The sequence below is a fragment of the Rhododendron vialii genome, chromosome 6a (assembly GCF_030253575.1).
Source record: "Rhododendron vialii isolate Sample 1 chromosome 6a, ASM3025357v1".
Classification (NCBI taxonomy): domain Eukaryota; kingdom Viridiplantae; phylum Streptophyta; class Magnoliopsida; order Ericales; family Ericaceae; genus Rhododendron; species Rhododendron vialii.
In genome coordinates this window covers 8304260-8328137 of record NC_080562.1, presented here as the reverse complement: position 1 = coordinate 8328137, position 23878 = coordinate 8304260, and the positions used below count along the sequence as shown (strand labels likewise).

Here is a 23878-nt window from a genome sequence, read left to right as displayed (position 1 = left end):
TTTGGTGTGGTCGGGTGCGTGATTGGAACTCGTTTGCGATTTGACAAATGTGCATTGGGTATTGTGGGGATTTTTTGGTTAGGGATGCAAAAATAACCAATGTGGAGGTAGAGGTTGTTAAGTTTCATTATGGACTAAATGGATAATTAAATGCTGACGTGACACATTTTGGTTATTAGTTTTGATTATTACCATTGCGGATGCTCTAAAATAGTATCTAGGGTTGTTTGTTTGTAAAAAAAAAAAAAATATAGAATTCTCATTTTTGAAATAGTAGTACGTAAAGTAGTATCAATTCATAATTCTGCGGGATAATTGGAAATATTCTAGTAACTCATAAATTTTGGGCATTTCTCAAGTTCCTTAACATTTTGGACACTCGAGATTCTTCTGCAGTCTTTTATCACACGCTTGACCTTCTCCAATTAAGCTTTCGGTGTCGTCCTAGCTAACTATTTATAACATTTGGATTGAATCAGTTACCTTACTTCTTTTTTCCCCCTTTTTAAAAATAATAAATAGTATTTTATACAAGAAATAATAAAAAATGGTTTCATGTTGTAAGTAATTTTTTTTTATCTGCATGTTGTAAGTATGAACAAGATAGTAATGTGATTAATTATATGAATAAAATTAGTCATATTTTTTAGGGAAGAAAGGTATTTATATGGAGGAAGGGAGGGAGGGAGGGAGAGCAACTCGTAAATTCTTAAAACCTATACATACATATATGTGTGTGCACAATGAGATTAATCATTAATCAATCTAATGTTTCCAATCTAGTTTTTGAAAGCAATGGTTAATGAATGAAAGTTTTGACCAGTTTTTATGTCACCCTTACAAATCGTCATGTATTATTAAGAGAGTCCTTATAAGCCTACATTGGCTAAAACTCGCCAACACCTATTTATTAATTGTCTTTATGTTTGCCAGTGTCAGCCTCCATCGTCCAACTCTCATGTTTGCCATCCACAACATAAAATCGACACAAATCATTCGCCAATAATCTCGTACTCAAACTCTAACCCTTTTTAATCAAGTATATAATATTTTTATCATAAGTGGTATAATTATTTTATTAGGGTGTTGCACTTGAAAAGTGAACAAAAGGGGTCATCATGAAGAAGGAAGGGAGAGTCTTGCAAATGGACTTTTCCGATATTGTATAGTCAAAAAAGCTAGTTGAGGTTGATTTCATATGTATAAATACAAGAAAATATATGATGTGAGATTTATATTTAGTGCATAGTAAACATAATTTGGCTGTCACATGGTGTGGTAAATATAAAAATTTAAAAGTTCAAAGGGTTAGATACAGTAGACCCTGTTGGAGAAGTTGAGCATGACATGCATGATACAGAGGATGATATTGTTGTTGAAGTAAAAGTTAGAATTTGAACTGTAACAAATACAACTAAGGGGAGTAATTTGTGAGAGAGCTAAAATTCAAGGGTTTCTGTACATAATTGTCGCCAATCTTTTTACTCCTAATAAGGAAAAAATGTACTACTCTATATCCGTTTCTACGCAGTCTAGGGTTTTCTGTGTAATCACTAATCAGCAACAGCCCAAATCGTGAATAGAACAGGTGCTCTCTCTCTCTCTCTCTCTCTCTCTCTCTCTCTCTCGCTGTGTGTGTGCGCGTCTCCCTCTATCCGTTTCTACCAGTCTAGGGTTTGCTGTTTTTTATTGGGCAGTTTAGATGCTTACGCACATCGGCACAAAGCAAATGGAAGAGATCATAAATCTCGATCGATAACAGAGGAGGAAGTCGGGGAACTAGAATGAATCATGGCACCGATAAGTAAGTGTTTTTTTAGGACAATAGGAAAAAACTTCCCCATGAACTTTGAACGAGCCCAAGTAATCTTTGTTAGGGCCAGAGTCTTGGGCCAATAGGGATGCAAAAACCTTAGCAGTATGAGTCCAAACCGGGCCAGAGAAAGAACGATCTAAGAACAGGTAGTCTATATTTTGATCACGAAGATTGCATAGAGACATGAGGTTATTAAATGCTAATTACCCCCAAATATAGTGGGCGGTGGGATTGGGCTTCAGGATTAGTCGAGGTGCGCATAATCTGGCCCGGACACCACCTGAGTAATCAAAAAAGAAGAAGAAAAGAACTAGAGTTGTTGGATCCTAATGGATTTCGAGTGGAAGAAACTTGGTTCTTAGAGGAGAGAGAAATGGACCAGATTACAGTCTTGAGTAGAAGACTAAGGTTGAAATGGATACGCGGGGAGAGAGCGGAAAGGCCAAGTCCAAACATTGTTGTAGATAATACATGAGACCTTTGCTTCTATGCAAGTACCACAGTTCACTGCAATGTGATTCCAGGAGTCAGTTGAGGGCCAACTTGGTGCCAATTATTATGCCAAAGAAAGGTAGAAGAGCCATCCCCAGTAATACATTTAGTAAAAGGTGTGGCTATATCCCTATGTGTGAAGAGTTCAGATTCATTGTCCAAAGCCATTTGATTCTTAATGACATATTTGTAGTTCCAATTAACCCATGTACAATTATGCCTAGACACAATAGCCAACAAAAGACTAAGCATAGCTGCCTTGTTCCAGCTCATAACCCTGCTAAGATCAAAGCTATGTCTATTATCTGTCAAACCATCTTCGATCTTTGATTTTGTTAGGAGCCAAAAATGGATTACTGAAATGGTACAATCTATTTCATAGTACAAATTGAATTGGTATTTGAGGATGTACATGTTTATGCATGTGCACATTTGGGATAAGAGGAGAGGGTTCTTGTTATGTATATTTATGTATGTGAATGAAATTTTCCTCATTAGTACACTTCACATGCAAGTACAAACAATAGTTTCATAGTTTAAATTTATGTGTTTGCCTTACTGGAAAGTGAGATATTTTGGGGGATATATTATTTGATTTTGTATTATTCCAATGGTGATTGTTCTTCTTTTGCAGTCTCACAGTTCTAGCAGCTTATGTGCAAGGATGGACAATAATCCTCAGTCTTATGGTGCTCAGGTAGTACTTCCCTATGATTCTTTTGTTCACTATGAAATCCATTGAACTGGTTTTTTTGCTAATCTATGAAGTGTTGGTGAAGTTCAGCGTTTCACTGGCACATCTAAATAATCATCTGTATCTGTACCCGTCAAGTGATGCGCGTGTTGCTAGCTCATCCAATGACTCCCTCCGTCCCATATTGCTCGTCTTGTTTTCCATTTTGAGATGTCCCAAAATGCTTGTCCTTTTTGAGAAATCAAACTACGAAGGGTGTAAATTTCCACAACTACCATTCATAAACAATTAAAAGTAGCTTTTAATGAAGACAATAGGGGGTAATATGGGAAATGTAGCCAAACTTTTTAAGGAGACATTTATCCGTAGAAGGTTGGATTCCCAACACTGACTAAGCAATATGGGACAGAGGGGGTAGTTTATTAAAATTTTTAAGCAATGACACACGGGGACATGTCGAGGGCACGTGTGTGTTAACTGGAGACAGCTTTTTCTGATGGTGGTGATTTTTTGACGTGGGTGCAAAAGCTAAAAGCTTGACCCCACCAACTTTGCTTCCTAGAGGACTGGTTGGCAAGGGCCAGTTACAGCACATGGAGATAAAACTTGTTATGATACTTATTTCCGGGGTTAAATTAGGATACCCTAAAAAGAACTGAGGATCACAAATTAGTTATTTTCAACCCGGTAAAACTGTCGTTTCCATGTTATCAGGGAGTCATTCTTGCCCCCCGGACTGAGTTGTTGAGTTTTAGGTGGTTTGTGTGGTCACGTACATTGGTAGCACGTCCCTTGTGCTCTTTTTGATTGAACGATTTTTATTATGCTTAGGTTCCGACAATCTTAATTGATGTTAAATCTGTCTTTGAGTCTTTTGTTCTTGTGCCACAACTTTGTTGTTCTACTTTATGATTAGTTTTGAATGCTCCTCCTTCTAAAGATTTATATAGAATCTCGATTATTTTTTCTGTGTTTGTGAAATTGCATACAAGAATATATACATTGGTGTATCATATTGCTTTGGAAATGTCCTCGTAGGTTTCTTTTATTCGTCCGGTCTCTATATGAATCTCTCTGCTTTCTCTTTCATTAGCCTTTCAGGCCTCCAGCTGTTGGATCAATGGCCCAGCAAAGTTTTGGTCCACCCTTTCCTATGCAAGTAAGTTTCTTCTCCTTTTTCAGATATGGTCATTTTCATCTGCTCGTTCAAAAGATTGAGAAATCATCTTTGCTCTAGTTTCGGATGCCAACGCAGCAAGGGCAGCCGTTTATGCCTACATCTTCAGCTTCTCAACAGTTTCTGCCCCTTGGGCAAGGTATATCTTCTCCTAATGTCGGGATCCCTCCTAATCAAAGTCAACCACTGCAATATTCTCAGCCAATGCAGCAGTTACCTCCAAGGCCTCCCCTTCAAATGCAGTACATTCAAACGAGCATGCCTATTACGTCTAGCGCACCACCACCTCAGCCAGCCGCTCCCCCTCTGAATAGTCAGATCTCTGGTTTAGGTGGCCCTGGAGTACCTTTCTCATCGTCATATACAGTAAGCTATTATCAATGTTCCTCTTTGTTTTTGTGTCTTGGATTTCCTTTGTACACCTTTTTCATGATTTTGTGTTGTTTCAGTTTGCACCATCTTCTTTTGGTCAGGCACAACATAATGTCTCTGCGCCGTCGCAGTTCCAACCATCTCAAATGCATGCACAGTTTGTTCCTGTTGGGGGACAGCCTTGGATGTCAACTGGCGGTCAGGGTGGACCAATTGTTACACCTGTCCAGCAGATTGGGCAACAATCTTCGGACACTGCTGTCACAGTTCCTGTAAGTCTCTCTCTCTATTTTTTTTTTCAAAGATACTTTTCTGTTGGGAGATTATTGCGACTGTATAGTTGTTTTTGTTCTTGTTATCACAGATTCCAAAAGCTCATTTTCTTTGAAGTGCCCATCAAATGTCAGTCGAGGTGGCTGTTGGCCACATTATTGACCAAAATTTAGAAACAAGTCATAGGGTAAACAAAAAAGTGCAGTCGAGCTTTTAATTGGCTTTAAGAGCGAGGAGGAGTTTGTGTACTAGTTCTTACTACTGTATTGAATGAATTGTCTGGTGGTAGGTATGTGGGGTGATTGATTGGAACTTGGAAAGGATGGGAAGTATCATGACATGAGAATACCAAAGGGGTAAGGAGCTGCTTTCACCTGTTTTGGGTACCCATCTCTTCAACTTCGTCCCCTTGTGACTGCAAATCGCTTGCCACTGGCCTAGCAAGATGGCTTGCCGTCGCCAACACTTGGCTCCTCCACCTTTTTGTGTCGCCCCCTCCCCTTCCCTTCCCTTCCCTTCCCTTCCCCACTACTGTCCTGTAGGCTCTAAACCCCAGGATCTGCTAACCCCCCGTAATTGGTAAACTGAAAGAATCACGCTCTTGCATGCGTTCCCTGCCATGGCAACCACAGAAACCATTGCTCACCTCCAAGAGTGTGCGGGTTAGTGACCACAGCAGCCGCTCCCCTGCCGTCGTTGTGGACTCTTAACTGCCTCAGTCAAGTGCTTTGATGGCCACAGCTGTTGCCTCCTCTTCTCTTGGTGAATTGCCGTAGCCACTGTCTCCTCTTCTCCCCTGCACTCACAAATCTTTCTCTCTCTCATGCTCCCGTCATCCATCAGCTCTTCCTCTTTTTCGAACCACCATAACTACTACCTCCATTTTTACTAGCACAGTACTAGAAATGCGGAACATCATAAGTACTCAGGCACCAATAATAAGATGCAAAATCCTACTTTGTTGCGCAATATGAACCACCAAATTTTGAAGTGAGTCATTTTCGATTTGTATTAGTGTTATGCATGAAGAAGTGATGACTGAGGAACACAGAGAGAGGTGGGGAAGGGGCAGGGAGGATGCGGCAGTAAGGGATTCTGTTATAGAAACAAACTAAGGATAAAGTAGTATGGCACTAGGGGAATTTTAGCCTTCATTGAATGGTGTTACCTAACTGGAAAGTGCAGTGCGATTACCAGTGTTGGGGGTGACTAAGTAAGACAGATTAGCCATAATATTTTTAGGGCTGATTTTCACATAAGGGTACACTCGATTCTCGGGATCAGCCACAATATTATTAGGGCTGATTCTGACCCATGAGAGAGACACTCGATTCTCCTCCTACTGTGGTATGACAAATCAGATAATGTGAGGGGAAAGAAAGAAAAGGATAAGTTAGTTTAAGTGAACACACTTCCAAAGAGCTTCACTTGATGACTCATCGGAGACTCGGAGTGGAAAAAAAGCTTTGTTACCTTACATGTATGTAATTCTCCAGTTATTTTTGGGATAAACGTCAATAGCATGGTCTGAGACACCGCATATGGCATTTGGTTATGATATGCTCAACTTTGTAAGCCTCCTTGGGGATTTTCTAATTTTGAAATGTGCTTCCGGTATACCTCTGCAGAAGTATGAAGTTAACAGTCTGTATGGTGTGTTATGTGGATTCCTTCCTAATGCTTGTTTGAATTTTATTTCCCATTCTGCCTTCTGCATGAGCTTTAATGAACTTTTTTTCCTTCCCGCAATTAAACCTTGGAACTCTCGACCTGTAACTTTTTTCTGTCAGGTATGCCAAGTTGTTTGAACGAATTATTCTGCTTTAAAGATACTCCATCAGTTCATAAATGGTAGCCCACCATGAAAACATGTGCAATTTTCGAACCAAAGTATAAGGTACTTCTGTGCACAATTTTTAAAATTTTTTGACACCAAATTAATATTTTGGTTCGGAAATTGTGCATGGAAGTACCTTATGTTTTGGTTTGAAAATTGCACGTATTTTCATGGTGGACTACCATTTAGGAACAAAGGGAGTATGTAGGTGTGTTTGTGAGCCTTATGATGCTACACTAAAGTAGTCCACTGTGGTTTCTTCATTCTCCCCTTTTATCCATGACGTCAGCATTATTTTATGTTGCATGGCTACAAAGAGTGAAATAGTTTCTGACATCAGACCTCTATATAGAAAGTCATTTTTTTCCCCGGTTTAAGTTCGAGCTTCAGTAAATAATAGGGATGTAAAGATTGATATTTCTCGAGTCAGACAGCACATAGCCAGGTCTATGATACTTCAATGATCTTTAGAAACCTTTTGACATTCATAATGTTTGGCTACTGTTTTGTGGTAACTGACTTGTTAAGCTTTGTGTTTTCTACTTCCAGGCTGTAAATGTTCCTAGTGGTGCTCAACAATCCTCTTCTGATTGGCAAGAGTATAAAGCTGAGGGTGAGCGGAGGTGAGATTTTATCATGGGGCAGTCGTGAATTACAACTCTATTGCACTGCAATTGTATATTACTTCCTTTCATTTCCTATGCATGCCTTGAAAATGGTGAATTTTGGAATGTCACTCCATCTTTTTCTGGGGCGTGCTTCTAAGCTCTTGTTACCTCATAGATTCCTTGATTTCTTTTTTGGTCATGAAACTTATTTAAATTTTGTTTGCTAATGATAATACTTCTGACTCTGCATGCCTGTTCAGATATTATTACAACAAGAAAACAAGACAATCTAGTTGGGAGAAGCCTTTGGAATTAATGACCCCGATTGAGGTGTGTCATGTTACTTTCTTGTTGATTTCTGTGAACTCTCAGGTTTTAATGTCATCTTATCTTACCTGAGAAGCATGCTTTTGAATTGCCTTAGCGTTTGTCGAAGTTTGTTCCTCTTATGGATGTTGGCAGTTTTAGCCATGTTTAATTGATGAAGTTATTTATCAAAACCATAGACTGGGCAACATTGTTTCATGGGATTATCATTTTCTTTGCATGTTTTCCACTGGTCTGTAGATGTCATGGCAAAGGGAATATAACGACTGCTCTATATGCTCACTATGAAGGCGGGTTTCTCTTTCTCAAGGCAGGCAACAATTTGCTATTTACATTTTACTTTATTTTGTTGGGAAATTTCCATGTGAATTGGTGGCTGATTATTGCAATTTAGACACTCAATAATAGTTTCCTTTTACCCTCTTTCATTCTTCCTCTTTCTTTTTTCATATCCTCTTTTCTTTCGGGTCACATGCACCGGTTATGTCTGTTAAGTTGATTGTTGCTTGCTTCTTTCCTTTCGTCTTTTCTGCCCCTCCTTTTCTCTAGTTTGTTGCGCTTGTTCACTGGAGTAATTTTTCCTTGTTTGTCCTTGCACTATGGGGTTTATGTTGTACATGGATAATTGGTATGTTTTCGCACAAGTCCATTTTAGCAACTAACCCTCTGGGTTCAATATTTTATTGATGTCATGCAGTTGACCACCTTGCATAATGCATTCGTTTGTTCTTCGTTTGATTACTTTAACCTGACAGTTATTGATTTCCCCTTTATCATGGCTGATTAACAAAAGAGATAGCAGTATCTATGACCAGCTGTGGTGTGGTGGCCTACGACTGCCTGTTTGTGTTGGATTTTGTTTCTGTTTCTGCTTTTATGTTACGAATTAATTCTGAGTTCATTAAGTCGTATTGACATTTGTGCATGCCTTTGCTTGGGACATGACTTTCTGTACGTCTTTGGTTCAAAGGCTTCTACAGGTATGAATTTTGCTACTGGTCCTAGAGTTATGAAAGACTGTTAACGGTCTGCTGTGCCTATTGGAGCTGTGCGGTTTCTTGTCAATTTTTCATTCTGCCCGTCTTTAGGCATTCCTCTTCTCATGTTCTGTTGTGGCATGTCTTCTTCTATGTGAGCTGTGAGTGTGGTTAGAGAGCTGGTGAAATGTTAACATATAAACTAGTTCTTGCTTGTCTTACTCATTGAAAGACGGATAGTTTTGACTTAGTTTGTTTGTCTTACTTATTGTCATCTCTTTCAAGCATCTATAGTCTGGTTTACCTCTTATGTTTCTTTTGTCGATGTGAATTTATAATGTACTTTTTCTGTTTCTTGTTAAGCAACTCTATTATTGTTGTTTTTTGTGGGATAGTTGCCTTTCTCCTTCTGCTTTTGCGTTCTTGAAAGTGGGAGGTGTTGCATGTTGATTGTTGCACTCCAAACCTTGGCGGTCAAGTGTTGTGTGCATGATGCCTCAACAATTGGTGGTCTATATTTTTTATTGGAAAAATATTTTACACGATCTTCTAGTTGCGCATTGTTTTAATACGTTAATTTACTTGTGATGTGTTAACGTCTCATTCTTCATATGGTCACTTCTTTTGTGATAATTGTTCTTGGAGGGAAAAAGAAGGGGTTGGGGGTAGGGTGAGCCGATGCGGTATAATCCTTCATCTTTCGTTTGCCATGAGGTAACTTTGGTTAGAAAATATAACTAGGACTCTGTTAGTTATGCAGCGAAGGAGCTTCTATTATGTTCTTGAAGCTGGTTGGGTGTTGGCCATTTTGCTATTGATGACCATCTGTATTCAACAAAATCTTGTTTTTGTGGTTACTGATGAGATAGATGGTCCTATTTGTGAGAGGACTTGGAGCTAAACTACTGTTGAAGTATTTAGTTTTGTATAAAATTTTTGTTGATTTCCCCTAGGTTTCCTCTCCTTGAACCACTTTCGTTGAAGAACTCTATAATGTGATTTTTTTCACCCCCCCTCTTGCCTAAGTATGATTATGGCTGATATTGGGCTATCTTTCGATTCAAATAGAGAGGTACTATGAAAGCCATGTTTGACTACGCGAGGAAAATAGAAAAAAATTAGTTTGTTGTTTATTCATGTTGTGTTATTATATGCCTATATTCATGGCCTAAAAACGTTAGATTTCATCTTCTCTTGTGTGGGTGTGACAGGAAAGAAAGCACCCTCTTTTATTTACTCCTCGTATGATTTCGTACTTCATATAATTTTAATCAGATCTTGCACTTCTTCTCCATTGAAGGACTCAAGGTAGTCTATATTTTGTTGTATTCACCTTCAGCTGTATTCTTAAATTGTAAAGGATTCATTTTTTCTTTGCCATGGCTAGGATGTGGATTTTCTCTTGCCTTCTTGTGTATATATGCTCTGCAGCTCTTAATTCTTAATGTTACTACTTCTAGTTTCTCTACTTCCATATGGATGGATGGGCACTGTTAAGATTTTGAAATCTGTTATTGACATATTTCTGTAACTTCAACAGAGAGCTGATGCATCAACTGTGTGGAAGGAATTCACAACTGCGGATGGTAGAAAAAAGTGTGTAATATCTATATTTCCTTGTTGATCAAATTTTTTCATCTGAAATATGAAACTTGAATCTTTGTCTTGAACTATAATGGGAATTGGGATTTGCTTTGGTAGGTACTACTACAATAAGGTTACAAAGCAATCTAAATGGCAAATTCCTGAGGAGTTAAAGGTTCATAGCACAACTGACTCATCTTCCCCATTTGAACAATCTTTTCTGTTGCTCGTTTTGGTGTCATGTTTGCATGCCTGTTAACAGATGGCTCGTGAACAAGCTGAGAAAGAAGCTAACCAAGGGACACTATCAGAAATTAGTACGACATCTAATTCAACGGCAAATATCAATGTCTCTTCTGCTGAACAATCATCTGCTGCAGTAACTTCGGTTTACTCCATCTCTTCAAGCCCAGTTCCAGTTATACCAGATGTCGTAGTTAATGGTGCTTCTACTGGATCCTCTGCCCTTCCTGTTGCACCTTCTGCCGCAACAAGTGCGGTTGGTGTTTCCTCTCCTGGTGTAAATGTCACTCCTTCACCTTCTGCTACTTCAGGAAGTACCGGTGCTGCTTTAATTAGCACTGGCACTACACCAATGTACAAATTTCTTCATCTGCTTTAGTTTTCTACTCATTGAGCTTTGAGCTGGGATTTTGGTGGTTAGTTTGAGTTCTTATGTGTCAATCAATAATTGCAGGACTAGCTTGGAAAATACATCATCTGGTGACCCGTCAAATCCTTTAAGTGGAGCTTCTATGCAGGATATTGAGGTATGAATGGTGGACTTGGGTATGGGTTTGTGCAGTTATTTGGACCAACTTTTTTGGAGTGGTGGCTTTCAGTCTTTTGTAAAGACTTTCTTTGTACTTAGTAAGGAAGGAGGCAGATTTAATAAGTTTTGTACTCATTCCTTTTTCCTTTTCCTTTCTGTTGTAATCCAGCTAGGATTCGGGTGGCTTTAAGTCAAATCTGGTATTTGCAAAAGCAACCTGCAAAAATGATAAATTTAATAACCTATGGTTTGCAAACTAACCTCCGAGAAGATAGACAACGAAATACAACTAACCACTGAAACATGGAACTTGACTATTGAAATTAGCACTTGTATAAATAAAATAAAATCTCGAGAACTTCACCAAAGTAGGGTTACAGCAGATATGCTAAGGAGTAAGCAGTATATATGAGATTTTTTCCTAAGCAAAAACTTGTCACAAAATAACCCTTCATCTCTTAAGTACGAACAAATTAGTTGGTCCAAATCTCAAGACCTTCTGCCAAATAAGGTTACAGCAGATATGCTAAGTAGTATATATGGTAGTTTTTTGATAAGCAAAAACTTGTCACAAAATAACACTCCATCTCTTGAGTATAAATAAATGAGTTGGGCCTAAAATTACTTCAGCTCCCTTTGCTGCAGTTTAGTATGGTCTTGTATCGTTGTGGCCCATTGCCAACAAAACGTATGTAGTCTCTTCTATCAAAATGCCTGACTCTATGCCTTCGTAATACCTGAATGCCTGCGTATAAGTTCTTGTTTAACGTATCCTTTTCTAACTACGGGCTTTCTCATTCAAAATTTAAGTCTCTCAAACGAGCTCCTTAATTCCTCTGTTCACTCCTTTTTTCCCCCGTAGAGATTAAAGTCTGCCTAATCATGTGGAAACCAATAATCTTGATGGAAGCATCTTCTATCTTGAATATGGTTGACCTAGAAAAGATCATAAATTGCTGTTGCCTAGTTTATGTTGGTTCCTTCTAACTTATTTGATCGTAGTAGCTTAGTTTTTGGCTCAACCATTTCTCAAGGCACATTACACCTCCTTAATCAAAAGGAGGCAATGAGGCATGCATGTTGTTGTACATTTTTTTAGAGTGTCCAGTTGTGGTGTGACTCTGCAGGAAGCAAAGAAGGGAATGGCAGTTGCTGGAAAAATCAACGTGACACCATTAGAGGAGAAGCCTGTTGAGGACGAACTTTTGGTGTATGCCACCAAGCAGGTACTAACATGGATAATACAATGTTAATGTACTTTTGTAGCCATGGCCTTCCACGACTATCTTTTTTTTTTTTTTTTTTTATCAACTTTTATTCCGATTTTATAGGAAGCCAGAAATGCTTTTAAAGCACTTTTGGAGTCGGCAAATGTTGAGTCTAACTGGACTTGGGAGCAGGTAATTTTGGTTATGTCATCTCCTCTTGGAATCTATTTTCCCTTATAACACTTGCTTGATGGAAATGTGACATCAGACAATGCGAGTGATAATCAATGACAAAAGATATGGTGCTTTAAAAACACTTGGTGAGCGAAAGCAGGCATTCAATGAGGTAAACACAGTCTCAAGTTTTAAAATTGCTTATTTACAGAATGAGTCCCATATCCTCCTATTGCTGTGTGTCCTTTAATATGCAATGAGATTCTGGTAAATATACACTGTTATTATGTAAATATACACACTTTTACTGATTGTGTTTATATAATGCTGAAGTACTTGGGCCAAAGGAAGAAGCTCGAGGCAGAGGAAAGGCGCTTAAGGATGAAAAAAGCACGCGAAGAGTTCGCAAAGATGTTAGAAGTATGCCTACTTACATTACTTCCATGGTTTCCCGAGCTTCTACCAACACTACCATTTTGATTTAATAAGATAGAAAATATAATTTGTATCACTGTTGCTCTGGTTCTTTGCTTCTGGTCTTTTTTGATTTGTTTTAATGCAAGTTTTGTATTTCCTCCAAGCAGGAGTGTGATGAGCTTACTTCAAACACTAGATGGAGGTAATCTCACTTTTTTTAGAGTTGTAGCAACCATTTTCAGTCTTAATTATCTAGGTTATTTGTAGCTGCTACTGCAATCACGTGTAAGGCATCTTTAATTCCTTACCACACTTTTTGCATGATCAGCAAAGCTATAAGTATGTTTGAAGAAGATGAGCGGTTCAAGGCCTTGGATCGACCTGCAGAACGTGAAGATTTGTTCAAAAACTACTTGGTGGATCTTCAGAAAAAGGTAGTAATTGTTGGTCCCACTGCCCACATTTGCATATCCTTCGACCTATGCTGATGTCAATGTTGATACTTTGATGATCAGTTTCGAGTTCAAGTAATGGAAATTCTATGGGTAGGGGAAGACTTAACGTTAGATGAGTCGTAAAAATTATAAGAATTTGGTCGATTTGACTTGGCATTTAGTTACTGACAGCATAACTGCAGAAGGTGTAGCCAACCCTCTTGATTGGGACATAAGGTTTGGCTTGGTTTTTTACGGTCAATTAATTGAATTTGAATGCAGGAAAAGGAAAAGGCTCAGGAGGAGTATAAGCGGAATAGAATAGAGTTCAGGCAGTATTTAGAAACCTGCGGATTTATCAAGGTAATTACTTGTGAGACCTTGATTCCTATATAAATTCAGAATGTTCGTTTTTTCTGGAGATTCATGTGGAGATGAAAAAAACAAGTCCAGAACCTTTTACTAAGTTTTTCTATTCTCAGGTGAACACCCAGTGGAGAAAAGTTCAAGATCGGTTAGAAGATGATGAAAGATGCTCACGTATTGAAAAAATTGACCGCTTCGAAATTTTCCAGGTGAGTTGACTTTTATATATATATATATATATATATATATATATATTCATGCTTTTTGATCGGTCACTGTGGAATATTAAGGTTATGTTGGCTGTTCTGGCAGGAATATATTCGTGATTTGGAGAAGGAAGAAGAAGAGCAGAAAAAGATACAGAAGGTAGTTAGATTAAATTATTATGGACACGTAGTTTTATAGTGATCACTGTCGTTAACGTTTTCCTTCCCTTAACTTCAGGAACAATTAAAGCGAACCGAAAGGAAAAACCGTGATGAGTTCCGTAAGATGATGGATGAACATGTTGCTGCTGGGGTACTCACAGCTAAAACTCACTGGCGGGATTATTGTATGAAGGTAGCTAACCTTGACCATTTCACTGTGCTAGAAAAATCACTCATTTTCCTACAAAAGTTTGTTCTCATTATTAAGGAATGTAGGTCAAGGATTCTGCACCATATCAGGCTGTTGCGCTGAATACATCTGGTTCTACACCAAAAGATTTATTTGAGGACATTGCGGAAGAATTAGAGAAGCAGGTACTTAAGAGGCAATTAATTCACTATCTGTGTACATCATTTTGTTCGGTGAAAGATTTATCTTACATGTCATAGTCGTCCTAAGATTTTCATTAGTTGATGCCAAGACCATGACCTAGTTTGACTCACGTAGTTTTGGGTTGAATCTGTCTTCTTGTTTATTATGTTTGTTGGCTGTTGGAGTCCCCCTTTGCTATCTTCACTACCTTTTGGCCATCAGGTGTTCTGGAAAAATTGAATGCACAAGTCTTGTTAATAATCTTGGGTAATGACAATTGTTTCAGCATCTTTAGAAGAAAATCCAAGGCAACAGTCCATATTTTTGTTAAAAAACTGGAATGTAAGGCTTGTGCCAGTTCAATTTCGATGTAGATTGGTGTATATAAATTCCAGATGGTTCATCAGAACTGAAGTTTGCGGGAAGAACTATTTTGAACTTTCTTTGGATGAAATGATTTTGACATATGTACCAACTTGGTAATTATTGGTTCATTAATGTTCAAAAGCCTTTTGTTCTCAAGTTCATGACTACATTCTGGCCCTTGAATCGTTGAAATCCATTTGAACTGAGCAAGGCATCCAGGTGTTTTCATGATTTTTTAGTTGCCAAAGATTTCTTAATACCGTAGCTGGTTCAAATTGGAATTCACGGTTCAAATTGGAATTCACGTTCCATAGCACTAGTTTAGGAATTCCAAGCTTCCTCCTGGCCCCTTTTACTTCTTTATGTTCATTGAATTAGTTTGAAGAGGGATGGGAATGAGACTTCAGGTCACCATGATCCAATGGTTGGTACAAAATACAAATAGGGATAGCCAAGCGTACATTGTTGCTGATGATGTTTACGGGTTTTTTGTTTAGCTGTCCGTTAAAAGGTTTAGGATTAATCATTCATCTTGATGCGAGGAATCGGACAAGTATAAAACATGGACTGAAGTTGAAAAAAGTCTAGATAAGACGACCCTAAAGACACTAAATACCGTCTTCCACTGTCTTTTATGAACTTTCTTGGTTTGAAGTGAACTTTTTGGGAATCACTTGCCAACATGAAGCATGAGTTTGATCCCACTCCATATGTAATTTCATATTCCTGGAGGATTCAGAATCATTTAAAAGCAAAACGGGATTTGCCGCAATAGCTGAAAATTTTCATCTAAATTGCATTAACACATCACCATTAGTCTAGTAGTGGTGTTTCTTGTAGTGAGAAATCCATTCGTCTTTGTTGATTCCTGCCATGCTATCACAACTTTAGGTTCTTTATAATGAAGTGATGGAGTGAAATATAATCGGACATCTATGAAAATAGGATTCATTTAATTTATGGTCTAACATGGTCCAAAATACTTGAAATAGAGTATGTGTGCATTGTATAGCTTTTGTTGTCAAATTCTTAGCAACAAACTTGTTGGAGACTTGTCCCCATCGCCTTTCCCAAGCTTCTATACAGTGAAGAGGGTAGTTTGCCCATTGGCAATTGGTTTAAGGTTGGATCATAAAATCTATTACGAGCATCCGTAACTGTCTTCAATATTTGAACATGGTATATTAGGCAGGTATTAGGTGGCCTCGTTTCTTTTTGATCGTCTATTAGGTGGTCCAGGATGTGTCTATATTTTCTTCTGGCTAGCACCTCACTTAGACGTGCAACTGGGTTGCAGAGAGTGTTTGAGATTGTCCCCATTGCCTCTCTAAGCCACACAAGATTGCTTTGCCTATCGTTGCTCTTCTATAAATTCTATTAGGAGGCCTAAAACACTTTCCCTTGACAGTTGTTTGCACATATTTCTTTGAAATCACTCTGCCTCTCATCTTAATGTTTCGCGCAAAAGTTTATGTTCATATACTGGGCTTTCAATTCTTCGTTTGGATTTCTACGACAATTTCAAAACACCCGATTCTGTTAGCTTGTTGGCATTGTAGTTGCTCGAAAGGCTCCGATTTGGCTGCCCTTTTGGTGTTTATGTGGAATGACATAAATTGGAGGTCTTCTAAAAGCTTGGAGTTTCCTATTTGTAGTTGGGAAGGAATCTTCCGCCTTTTTCTGGGACGATTCATGGCATTGTTAATATCTTCTTTTGTCATTCTTATATTCTTGTGGTCACAGGCTATGTAGGGGGCTTGCTTCCTTCTCGCACTCTTTCAGTATTTTTGTTCCCGCTGCCCACCCATAAATAAAGATTGAAAAGAAAAAGTTAATCTTTACCATAGCAATTTTTACAGTTGCTTGTTTGCATGTTTATTGTTTGGTATCTATTATCCGCATCAGTGGTTGTGCTTCATAGCATGCAACCATGACCTAAGTCTGAGCTCATCCCGCACCTCTATGAAGCACTTATAGGCAATGAATGAATGAAGGCACTAATAATAGGCTTTCAGGTATGACGTGTGCAGATTTCGTTATTTACATGCATCTGATGCACTCAATTGAATTTATTTTGATGTGGCTGTTGATTTCTTTAGCGTTTTCCATCATATGTTGTTTATTAAATTATCTCTCTTTTTTTATACCAAATCTAGCTCTTGAATTTGACTGTTCATGAATTTGATGCCATTGAAATCTTCATCTGTTTGATTTTGTTTTCTTTTGGTTTTTGAATTCTGCTGGATCTCCCCAGATACTTGTCAATGTTTGCTTGTTCAGATGTTCTCTCATTGTTTTGCACCAAGTATTTCTGATTTTATTAACTGTTTTGTCCCTTCTTCTGTGTTCATTCGACAGTATCATGACGACAAAACTCGAATAAAAGACGCTGTGAAGTTGGGGAAGGCAGGACCTTGTTAATTTTTGCTTATTCTACCTCGTCCATCCGGTGATGCTGATTCAAGTGTTTTAATTTTCTATTCTGTTCATTGTTTAGGTCAGCATCACATCAGCGTCAACTTTGGAAGATTTTAAGACTGCTGTTTTGGAGGATGTAGGTTTGCCTCCAGTATCAGATATTAATGTGAAGGTATACCTTCTGTATTTTTGAGTATCCTTTTTGCTTTGACACTACAAATGAGGTTTAGTTTTTGTAAGATATTGATTTGGATGTGCACATAATGCCCTTTCTGTTACTAAGACTGTATTTAGTCCCTCAAATGAGATTATCCATCAAATGTTGTTTCTCGATGACTAGGGCTGCAAATGAGCCGAGCTGCCTGCGAGCGGCTCGAAAATGGCTCATTCAAGCTCAACTCGGTGGCCAAATGAACGAGCTCGAGCTCTATTTGACAGCTCATTTTGAAAATGAGCCGAGCCCGAGCTACTATTAACTCGGCTCAGAGGAGCTCGCAAGCCGGACTATATATATGCATACTCACGCACACACACACGTGTATATATATTTGTATACATACATACATACCAAGTGTACAACTGGTATAGAGAGAACCCCATATAAGTAGAGCACTCCGGCTTTGCACGCTGATTACACCTCCTGAGCGCGAGTATTGAGCTTTTAGCGAGTCTAGCGCGAGCTCATGCATAAAGTTGCGATCCGAGCTCGAGCGTAATTTCTATGGTATGGCTCGTTCGAGAGCTCGAGCCTACTATATTTCTGGCGAGCCGAGCCCATAGGGCTCGACATCAATGAAACAACAAAAATTTGTCAGGCTCAGACTCCAGTGCATAAGCCTCAAGCTGCTTATGCACTAGAGTTGTGTTGTTTACAAACTTGTGTTGTTTCATTGATGTCGACTCTTGTCAGTCTTGTGCATACTTTTTGTTTGTTTACGAGTGTGTGCATACGTGTTGTAAAAGCTTTACTCTTTTTTTTGACTTTTAGGTTTTTTTTTTTCCTCTCCTAGAAAGCCTTATGTTTGTGTTTAGAAGTCATTGTATTTGCCTCTTTTCGAACCAACTTTCTTCTTTATCATCAAACCAAATTGAACCCAAGTCCTAATAAGTTGGAGTCGGCTACATAAATCTGCTTTCTCCATTGAGCTCGTCGAGGGTAGCTTGTTCCATGATATTCAAAAAAACCTAGATCATTTCGAACTACCGCCTCTAAAGTCAATTTTAGTCTACCTCCCCTTTGTGTTACCCTCTATCGTACTGTTACTGCTCCTCGTAACTACCACATCAGTCGTTCTACGATAGACATGTCCAAACCACCTTAATTTATTTTTTCTCATCTTAGCTTTGATCAGTGCCACCCCTATCATGCCGCAAAGTTTTTCGTATCTAATTACATTTCGCAAAGTCTTACCACACATCCATTTCAACATTTTCATTTTGGCTACACTCATCTTACTCGCATGTTGTTTCTTAGTAGCCTAACAATCCGTGTTGTATAACATGGCTGTCCTTATACCAGGGTGGGAGAATTTCCCCTTCAACTCTGTGGCTTTACTGCGGTCGCACAAAAGATAACACTCCCGCAATTGCTCCATCCTTGCTATCAATTGAGCCAAGATACTGTTTTTTTTCCTATCGTTTATCACGTAAAAGATGTATTTTTTCTGTAGCCGTGCTCGATTATTTGGATTTACAGGTTCATTGTGTTATCATGTTAACGTGGACCAACGTATAACAAAAATGTTGACTGGACTGGACTCCTGATCTATGCTTGATGAATCTTATATTATGCCTAATCTTCCTGCCAAAATGAAAATGCCAATGCATCTCAAATGTCCATCTTTAAGGATAGTAGATCCCACCTTTTCCCCTCTCTTTTTGCATTATTCTTGATTTTTGTTAGTTACATTACTGTTGCTGTGTTGCGGGGCTCCTTCTAACCAAATAGGATACTTCTGATTTGAGTGCTGGTCACATGTGTTCGTGTTTGACACCCAGTGCATGACCTTCGATGAGGTGTTCGTGCTTCATAGATTCTTTTTGGCAGGTCCACATCTTGCTTGTAATGGAACTGATTTTTCTATTCTATCCTTGAACTCTTTGGTTCCTGTACTGTGAATAGATACAGATATGATCCCTTGTGTATGCCTCTGCTTGGGAAGAAGCAAACATCTATGATCAATCAATACCCGTGCCCTATCAGGCTGCTAGCTTTTCTGTAAATGCTTGGCAATTTTTTTAAACTTGTGCCTTATTGTCCTACTGCTTGGTAGTTACAATACATTTGCTTGATGTATTGTGAAGGAATTCATATTACATGTTGAGTACTTTATATTTCTAAACCTCCATTGCTTGTGTTTGCTGTCACTGGGTTTGATGTTGTCCTAATTGTTTGCAGCTTGTATTTGAGGATCTACTTGAGAGAGCCAGAGAAAAGGAGGAGAAAGAGGCTAAAAAGCGTCAACGTCTTGCCAAAGAGTTTAGTGATCTTTTGTGCACCATGAAGGTATGTGGCTTCTGATGTGGGTCAGAAATTCTTTTTTGCAATGATTTTCTAAAGGCATCAGAGGACCATCTATTGAAAGCAGTTTCTTGTGTTCTTTTTTTTGAAGTGAAAAACTCAGTTTCTTTTGTTGTGTCGCAGGAAATTACTGAATCTTCTATTTGGGAGGAAAGCAAACAACTATTTGAGGAAAGTACAGAGTACAGGTATTGCTTCTACGTACTCTTCACATAAATGACTTCATAGGTTGCTGGTAACCTATGTTCTCTTGTATTGGTCCCGAAGTTGCTTTAATTTTGCTGCCATGCTTTTGCCTCAGATCGATTGGTGAAGAGAGTTTTGCCCTGGAGATCTTTGAGGAACATGTTTTACACTTGCAGGAAAAGGCGAAAGAAAAGGAGCGCAAGCGAGAGGAGGAAAAGGTAACTGAATTGCTGTATGTGTTTGAATAGTCAATACCATAATGTATTTTCATCCTGTATGCCTGTCCAAACTGTTGCAAAATTATAACTCTTTCGTGAATTATATGATTCATTAGGTCAAAATCTTACTCTGCACCTCCATCGTCTTGTACAACGTATGTTATTTGTAGTGTTATCTTCTGTTAGCCATGTAAGCTATTAACTTCTGTTAGCTTCCCGCTCTAACTTAGTGATTTGTCAGCTTGTGTTGTTATAGTTATTTATGTAACTTGGCAATCGGCCTTATTTTTAGGGTCTTTTTTCTTGGTCAATTAATCCCAGAGGTTGTGTTTGAACGATGGCATTTTTACCCCTCTTTTTATATTTTTGGAATATAAGAGGACGTAAAATGGTTATCATGGATCCATACGACCTGTTATATAGTCAACTCATCAAAACCTCAAGTCTAATGGGTTAGTAATGAATCTTCTTCTTCGATTCAGCTATATCCACACTTTTTTAAAATTGTAAGTTATGATGTCTTCTCAAGTGGTCTTCTTAATTGCTCTTATCTGTTATAGCATCTAAAAGAGGTGGTTCTTCACGGTGATGGCTATGCATGCACAAGGGAAGGATATTCCTGTTCCTAAAGACACCCTTAAACAAGCCTCCACCCTAAACTTGATAACAAGTTTCTTATTTCAATCCATGCCTGACAATGTGTTAACTCTACTTTTCCCTTTACTGCCCTTTAGTTCGAGGAATGTAATTCTAATCCAAGTTACAATAACACAAATTATTCTAAATATCTCAAAGCAGAAAAGTACTGTGCGACGACATTTGTGGCATGGAAAGAAGAGACTTAAAGAAGATTTTGGCTTCGTTAATAATGCAACCATGACACTTCTGTAGGTGTAACATGGATAGATTTTATCCAACCAACAGAAACAAACAGTGGCTGATAGATCATAGATATAAGATGATAATGATTTCATACTTTTGACTATAGACCTCAGAAGTGTACTTGGCTGAAGGTTGAAGTTAATATGAAGGTACCACTGTACCCCTTCGATGACAAACTTCAGCAGTAGTGCAGACTGGTATCTGAGAATGGCTGGAGCCTGGATCTCTGCAAAGTAGTTAACAATTTTGAATTTTGGATGAACCAAGTTATTGCCAGTAGTCTGAGATGAATTGGTTTCATTTTTCTGCTGTAGATTTTTTTTTTAGCACAAGAAGTGATGTGGACATTAATACCCTAACTGCAATGTCTGTAGATAGGTTCTTTCAGCATAAGAGAAATGATTTAGGTAAACAAAGAAATGAGAAAGATAACCAACAATAATTCCCAAAAGTAGACAAGTTCTGCCATATCAATTCACTAAACTTCATGGGCCCATATGCAGATCAGTTGGTCCCGAAAGTGTAACTGTCCAAGCAAAGGGATACTGTATAAGCTGCCCTGTGGCGTTGATATCTATGGACTTGTGAACACGACCTGGTGTCTGCACCATGGTGTGGTTTCTTTCTTTGGTGTTACTTGATCTGTGTTTGCTGACTACATCATCTACTGTCTCTCATCTCCATGCCAACTGATTCTAGTTTTTCCAGTGGTGAGGCGGCGAGGTTCATTGTCTTTGCTTAGTTTGGGAATTTGGCTACAATTTTCTTCTCTGGTCAACCTTTCTGGTGTTATGTTTTTCATTCTGCAATTATTTATGCTCGTGGATTGTTATCTATCTGCGTGTTTCTTTTCCTGAATAATTGGGAGTGGTTGAGATCCAAATCTAGCGATTCTCGTTTGGCACATCTAATATTTTACTCACCAGTTTTTGGCTTTAGTTAAAAGGTAATAAGTAGTTGTAGTTTTTATTGATATTAAAATATTCTCAAAGAAATACCTCAGTAACATGTTAGAAGTTTCACCCTTATGTTTTATGCACATCAATGTTCAATCAAACTGATGTCTATTACAAATGCTAAATTCTAAACACGCATCTACGCACACAACCTTGTGTATGCATTGACTATGTTAGTTTATTGTGTACCTGTATGCATTACATATATGGATCTGCTTTCTAGGCTGATATCTTCTCCTATTTCGAATATGCTTTTACATTAGATGCATGTGGTTTGGTAATGATCGTCTATATAATTCAGAGATTGCCTTGATTTCAACTTTTGCTTGCATTTTTAATCTGTATGTGGTGCTAGTGTGCAAGTCCATAACTTCTTTTTTTGTTTCTTTCCGCCTTTTCTGTCTTTGCAGGTCAAAAAGGAGAAAGAGAGAGAGGAGAAAGAAAAGAGGAGGGAGAAAGAGAGAAAGGATAAGGAGAGGGAGAGGGAGAAAGAGAAAGAACGTGAACGCGAACGCGAACGTGAAAAAGAGAAGGGCAAGGAACGGTCTAAGAAGGATGAAGAAGATAGTGAAACCGTTGATGTGAGTGACAGTTATGGCCCCAAAGAGGAGAAGAAGAGGGAGAAAGACAGAGATAGAAAGCATCGCAGGCGGCATCACAGTTCAGCTGACGATATCAGTTCGGACAAGGAAGAAAAAGAGGAGTCCAGGAAATCACGTCGACATGATATCAGTTCGGACAAGGAAGAAAAAGAGGAGTCCAGGAAATCACGTCGACATGATATCAGTTCGGACAAGGAAGAAAAAGAGGAGTCCAGGAAATCACGCCGACATGGGAGTGACCGTAGAAAATCGAGAAAGGTAGTTAAATTTCTGTGATGAATGATGCGGAGTTTAAGGGGATGTTTGGTTTGCACTGCTTTGTGAATAAGAAAACTTGTTTGGCTACACATTGTTGATTTTCTAGAACAAGCAATTAAGCAACCAAGCCTCCACTAAACAAGTTTATTTGCTTTTTATTTTTATTTTTAAAGCTATAAGCAAATAATCCAGGGAACAAAATGGGCCCTAAATCTGATTGTGACAGCTTTAATATTTTTTGTAACACTTTTGTGATTTTCTTTGGCAGCATGCATATTCACCTGAATCAGATAGTGAAAGCAAGCATAAAAGACACAAGAGAGATCACAGGGATGGTTCACGTAGAAATGGTGGGTATGAGGAGCTCGAAGATGGTGAGCTTGGGGAGGACGGTGAGATTCAGTAGATCACGTGATACTTCTTTTTGTGATGTCCTGCCCCTAAAGCATTAATGGAAACAAACTGTTTTGCACTTTGTCAACTATATTGGCAGGATATGTTAATTTTCTGCCGAAAACTGTTTTACCTGACCATACTTAGCAGACAAGATTTGTATCTGCCCTAGTTTCTGATGTCAATTGCAAATGGGGGGTGTTTCTCTTCAAGTGCTGCGTTTATAGGGTGTAAAAAGTAGTGTTTCTTAAAAAAAAAATGTATTGGAGATGAAGCTCGGTGGTTTCTATATGGGTTTTAAGACTTCAAAGGTTAAGTGAAGTTTTTAGGAAGCAGCCTGAAGCTGTTTGGTCCTTGATGTTTAAGAATATACTGTTATAATTTTCAGCAGAGGAATATTCTTTTTACCGACTTCCATAGTTAATTGTCGTTGTGGATGAGCGTTGAGCAATAATTGCATCTTGACAATGCCCCTTTCTTATGATGGCTAGTTGAATAGGTTTTCTGATAAATTTTCTGGAAAAATTAATACTGTTGTTCTTTTTGGACTTCTTGGTAAACCCCATATAAAATGGTTTTAGAATATTTTGAATCTCCTCGCGCTTTGCTTCTAGTAGCTATAGCCTGTAGGTAACTTTGAACTCCAAATCTGAGATATGAAGCTTGAGGCTGTTGAAGATCAGCTCTCAACCAGAAAAGGGGACTTGTAAAATCATACACTTGGGCAATTTGCTTGGGGACGATACACGATTGAGTTGAGGTAATTAATTGTATGGGTATAGTAATAATGATAATTGCTTCTTTCCTGT

The 23878-nt window shown here is 38.4% G+C and overlaps 1 protein-coding gene across 5 annotated transcripts; it reads left to right on the top strand.

Annotated features, from left to right (window-relative positions):
• The first annotated feature begins 1472 nt into the window (after positions 1–1472).
• Positions 1473–23484, top strand: LOC131331441 (pre-mRNA-processing protein 40A). 5 transcript variants are annotated; one of them, XM_058365380.1, is made up of 30 exons: positions 1491–1588; positions 2943–3005; positions 4096–4161; positions 4240–4318; positions 4423–4545; positions 4653–4823; positions 7211–7284; positions 7530–7599; positions 10114–10169; positions 10275–10332; positions 10420–10754; positions 10855–10927; positions 12057–12155; positions 12261–12329; positions 12406–12483; positions 12645–12731; positions 12896–12930; positions 13057–13162; positions 13445–13525; positions 13645–13737; positions 13841–13894; positions 13973–14089; positions 14173–14271; positions 16994–17041; positions 17133–17225; positions 19452–19559; positions 19698–19762; positions 19876–19978; positions 22227–22676; positions 22945–23484. In XM_058365380.1, the coding sequence occupies exons 2-30, from the start codon at positions 2995–2997 to the stop codon at positions 23080–23082; spliced, it is 3039 nt and encodes a 1012-aa protein (XP_058221363.1). In that variant the 5' UTR covers positions 1491–1588; positions 2943–2994; the 3' UTR covers positions 23083–23484. The 5 variants fall into 5 exon arrangements, with proteins under 5 accessions (XP_058221364.1, XP_058221361.1, XP_058221360.1 ...); XM_058365379.1 differs by having other exon boundaries at positions 4629–4823; XM_058365378.1 differs by having other exon boundaries at positions 1490–1588; positions 4240–4545.
• Positions 23485–23878: the final 394 nt, after the last annotated feature.

What these genes read in the sequence shown, in the direction of transcription:
- LOC131331441 (XM_058365377.1), top strand. Translation starts at nt 2,973, where the DNA reads ATGGACAATAATCCTCAGTCTTATGGTGCTCAG. An exon ending in CTTTCTCATCGTCATATACA is followed by an intron (nt 4,546 to 4,628) that starts GTAAGCTATTAT and finishes GTGTTGTTTCAG; the next exon opens with TTTGCACCATCTTCTTTTGG. An exon ending in ATCTTTTGTGCACCATGAAG is followed by an intron (nt 19,560 to 19,697) that starts GTATGTGGCTTC and finishes GTTGTGTCGCAG; the next exon opens with GAAATTACTGAATCTTCTAT.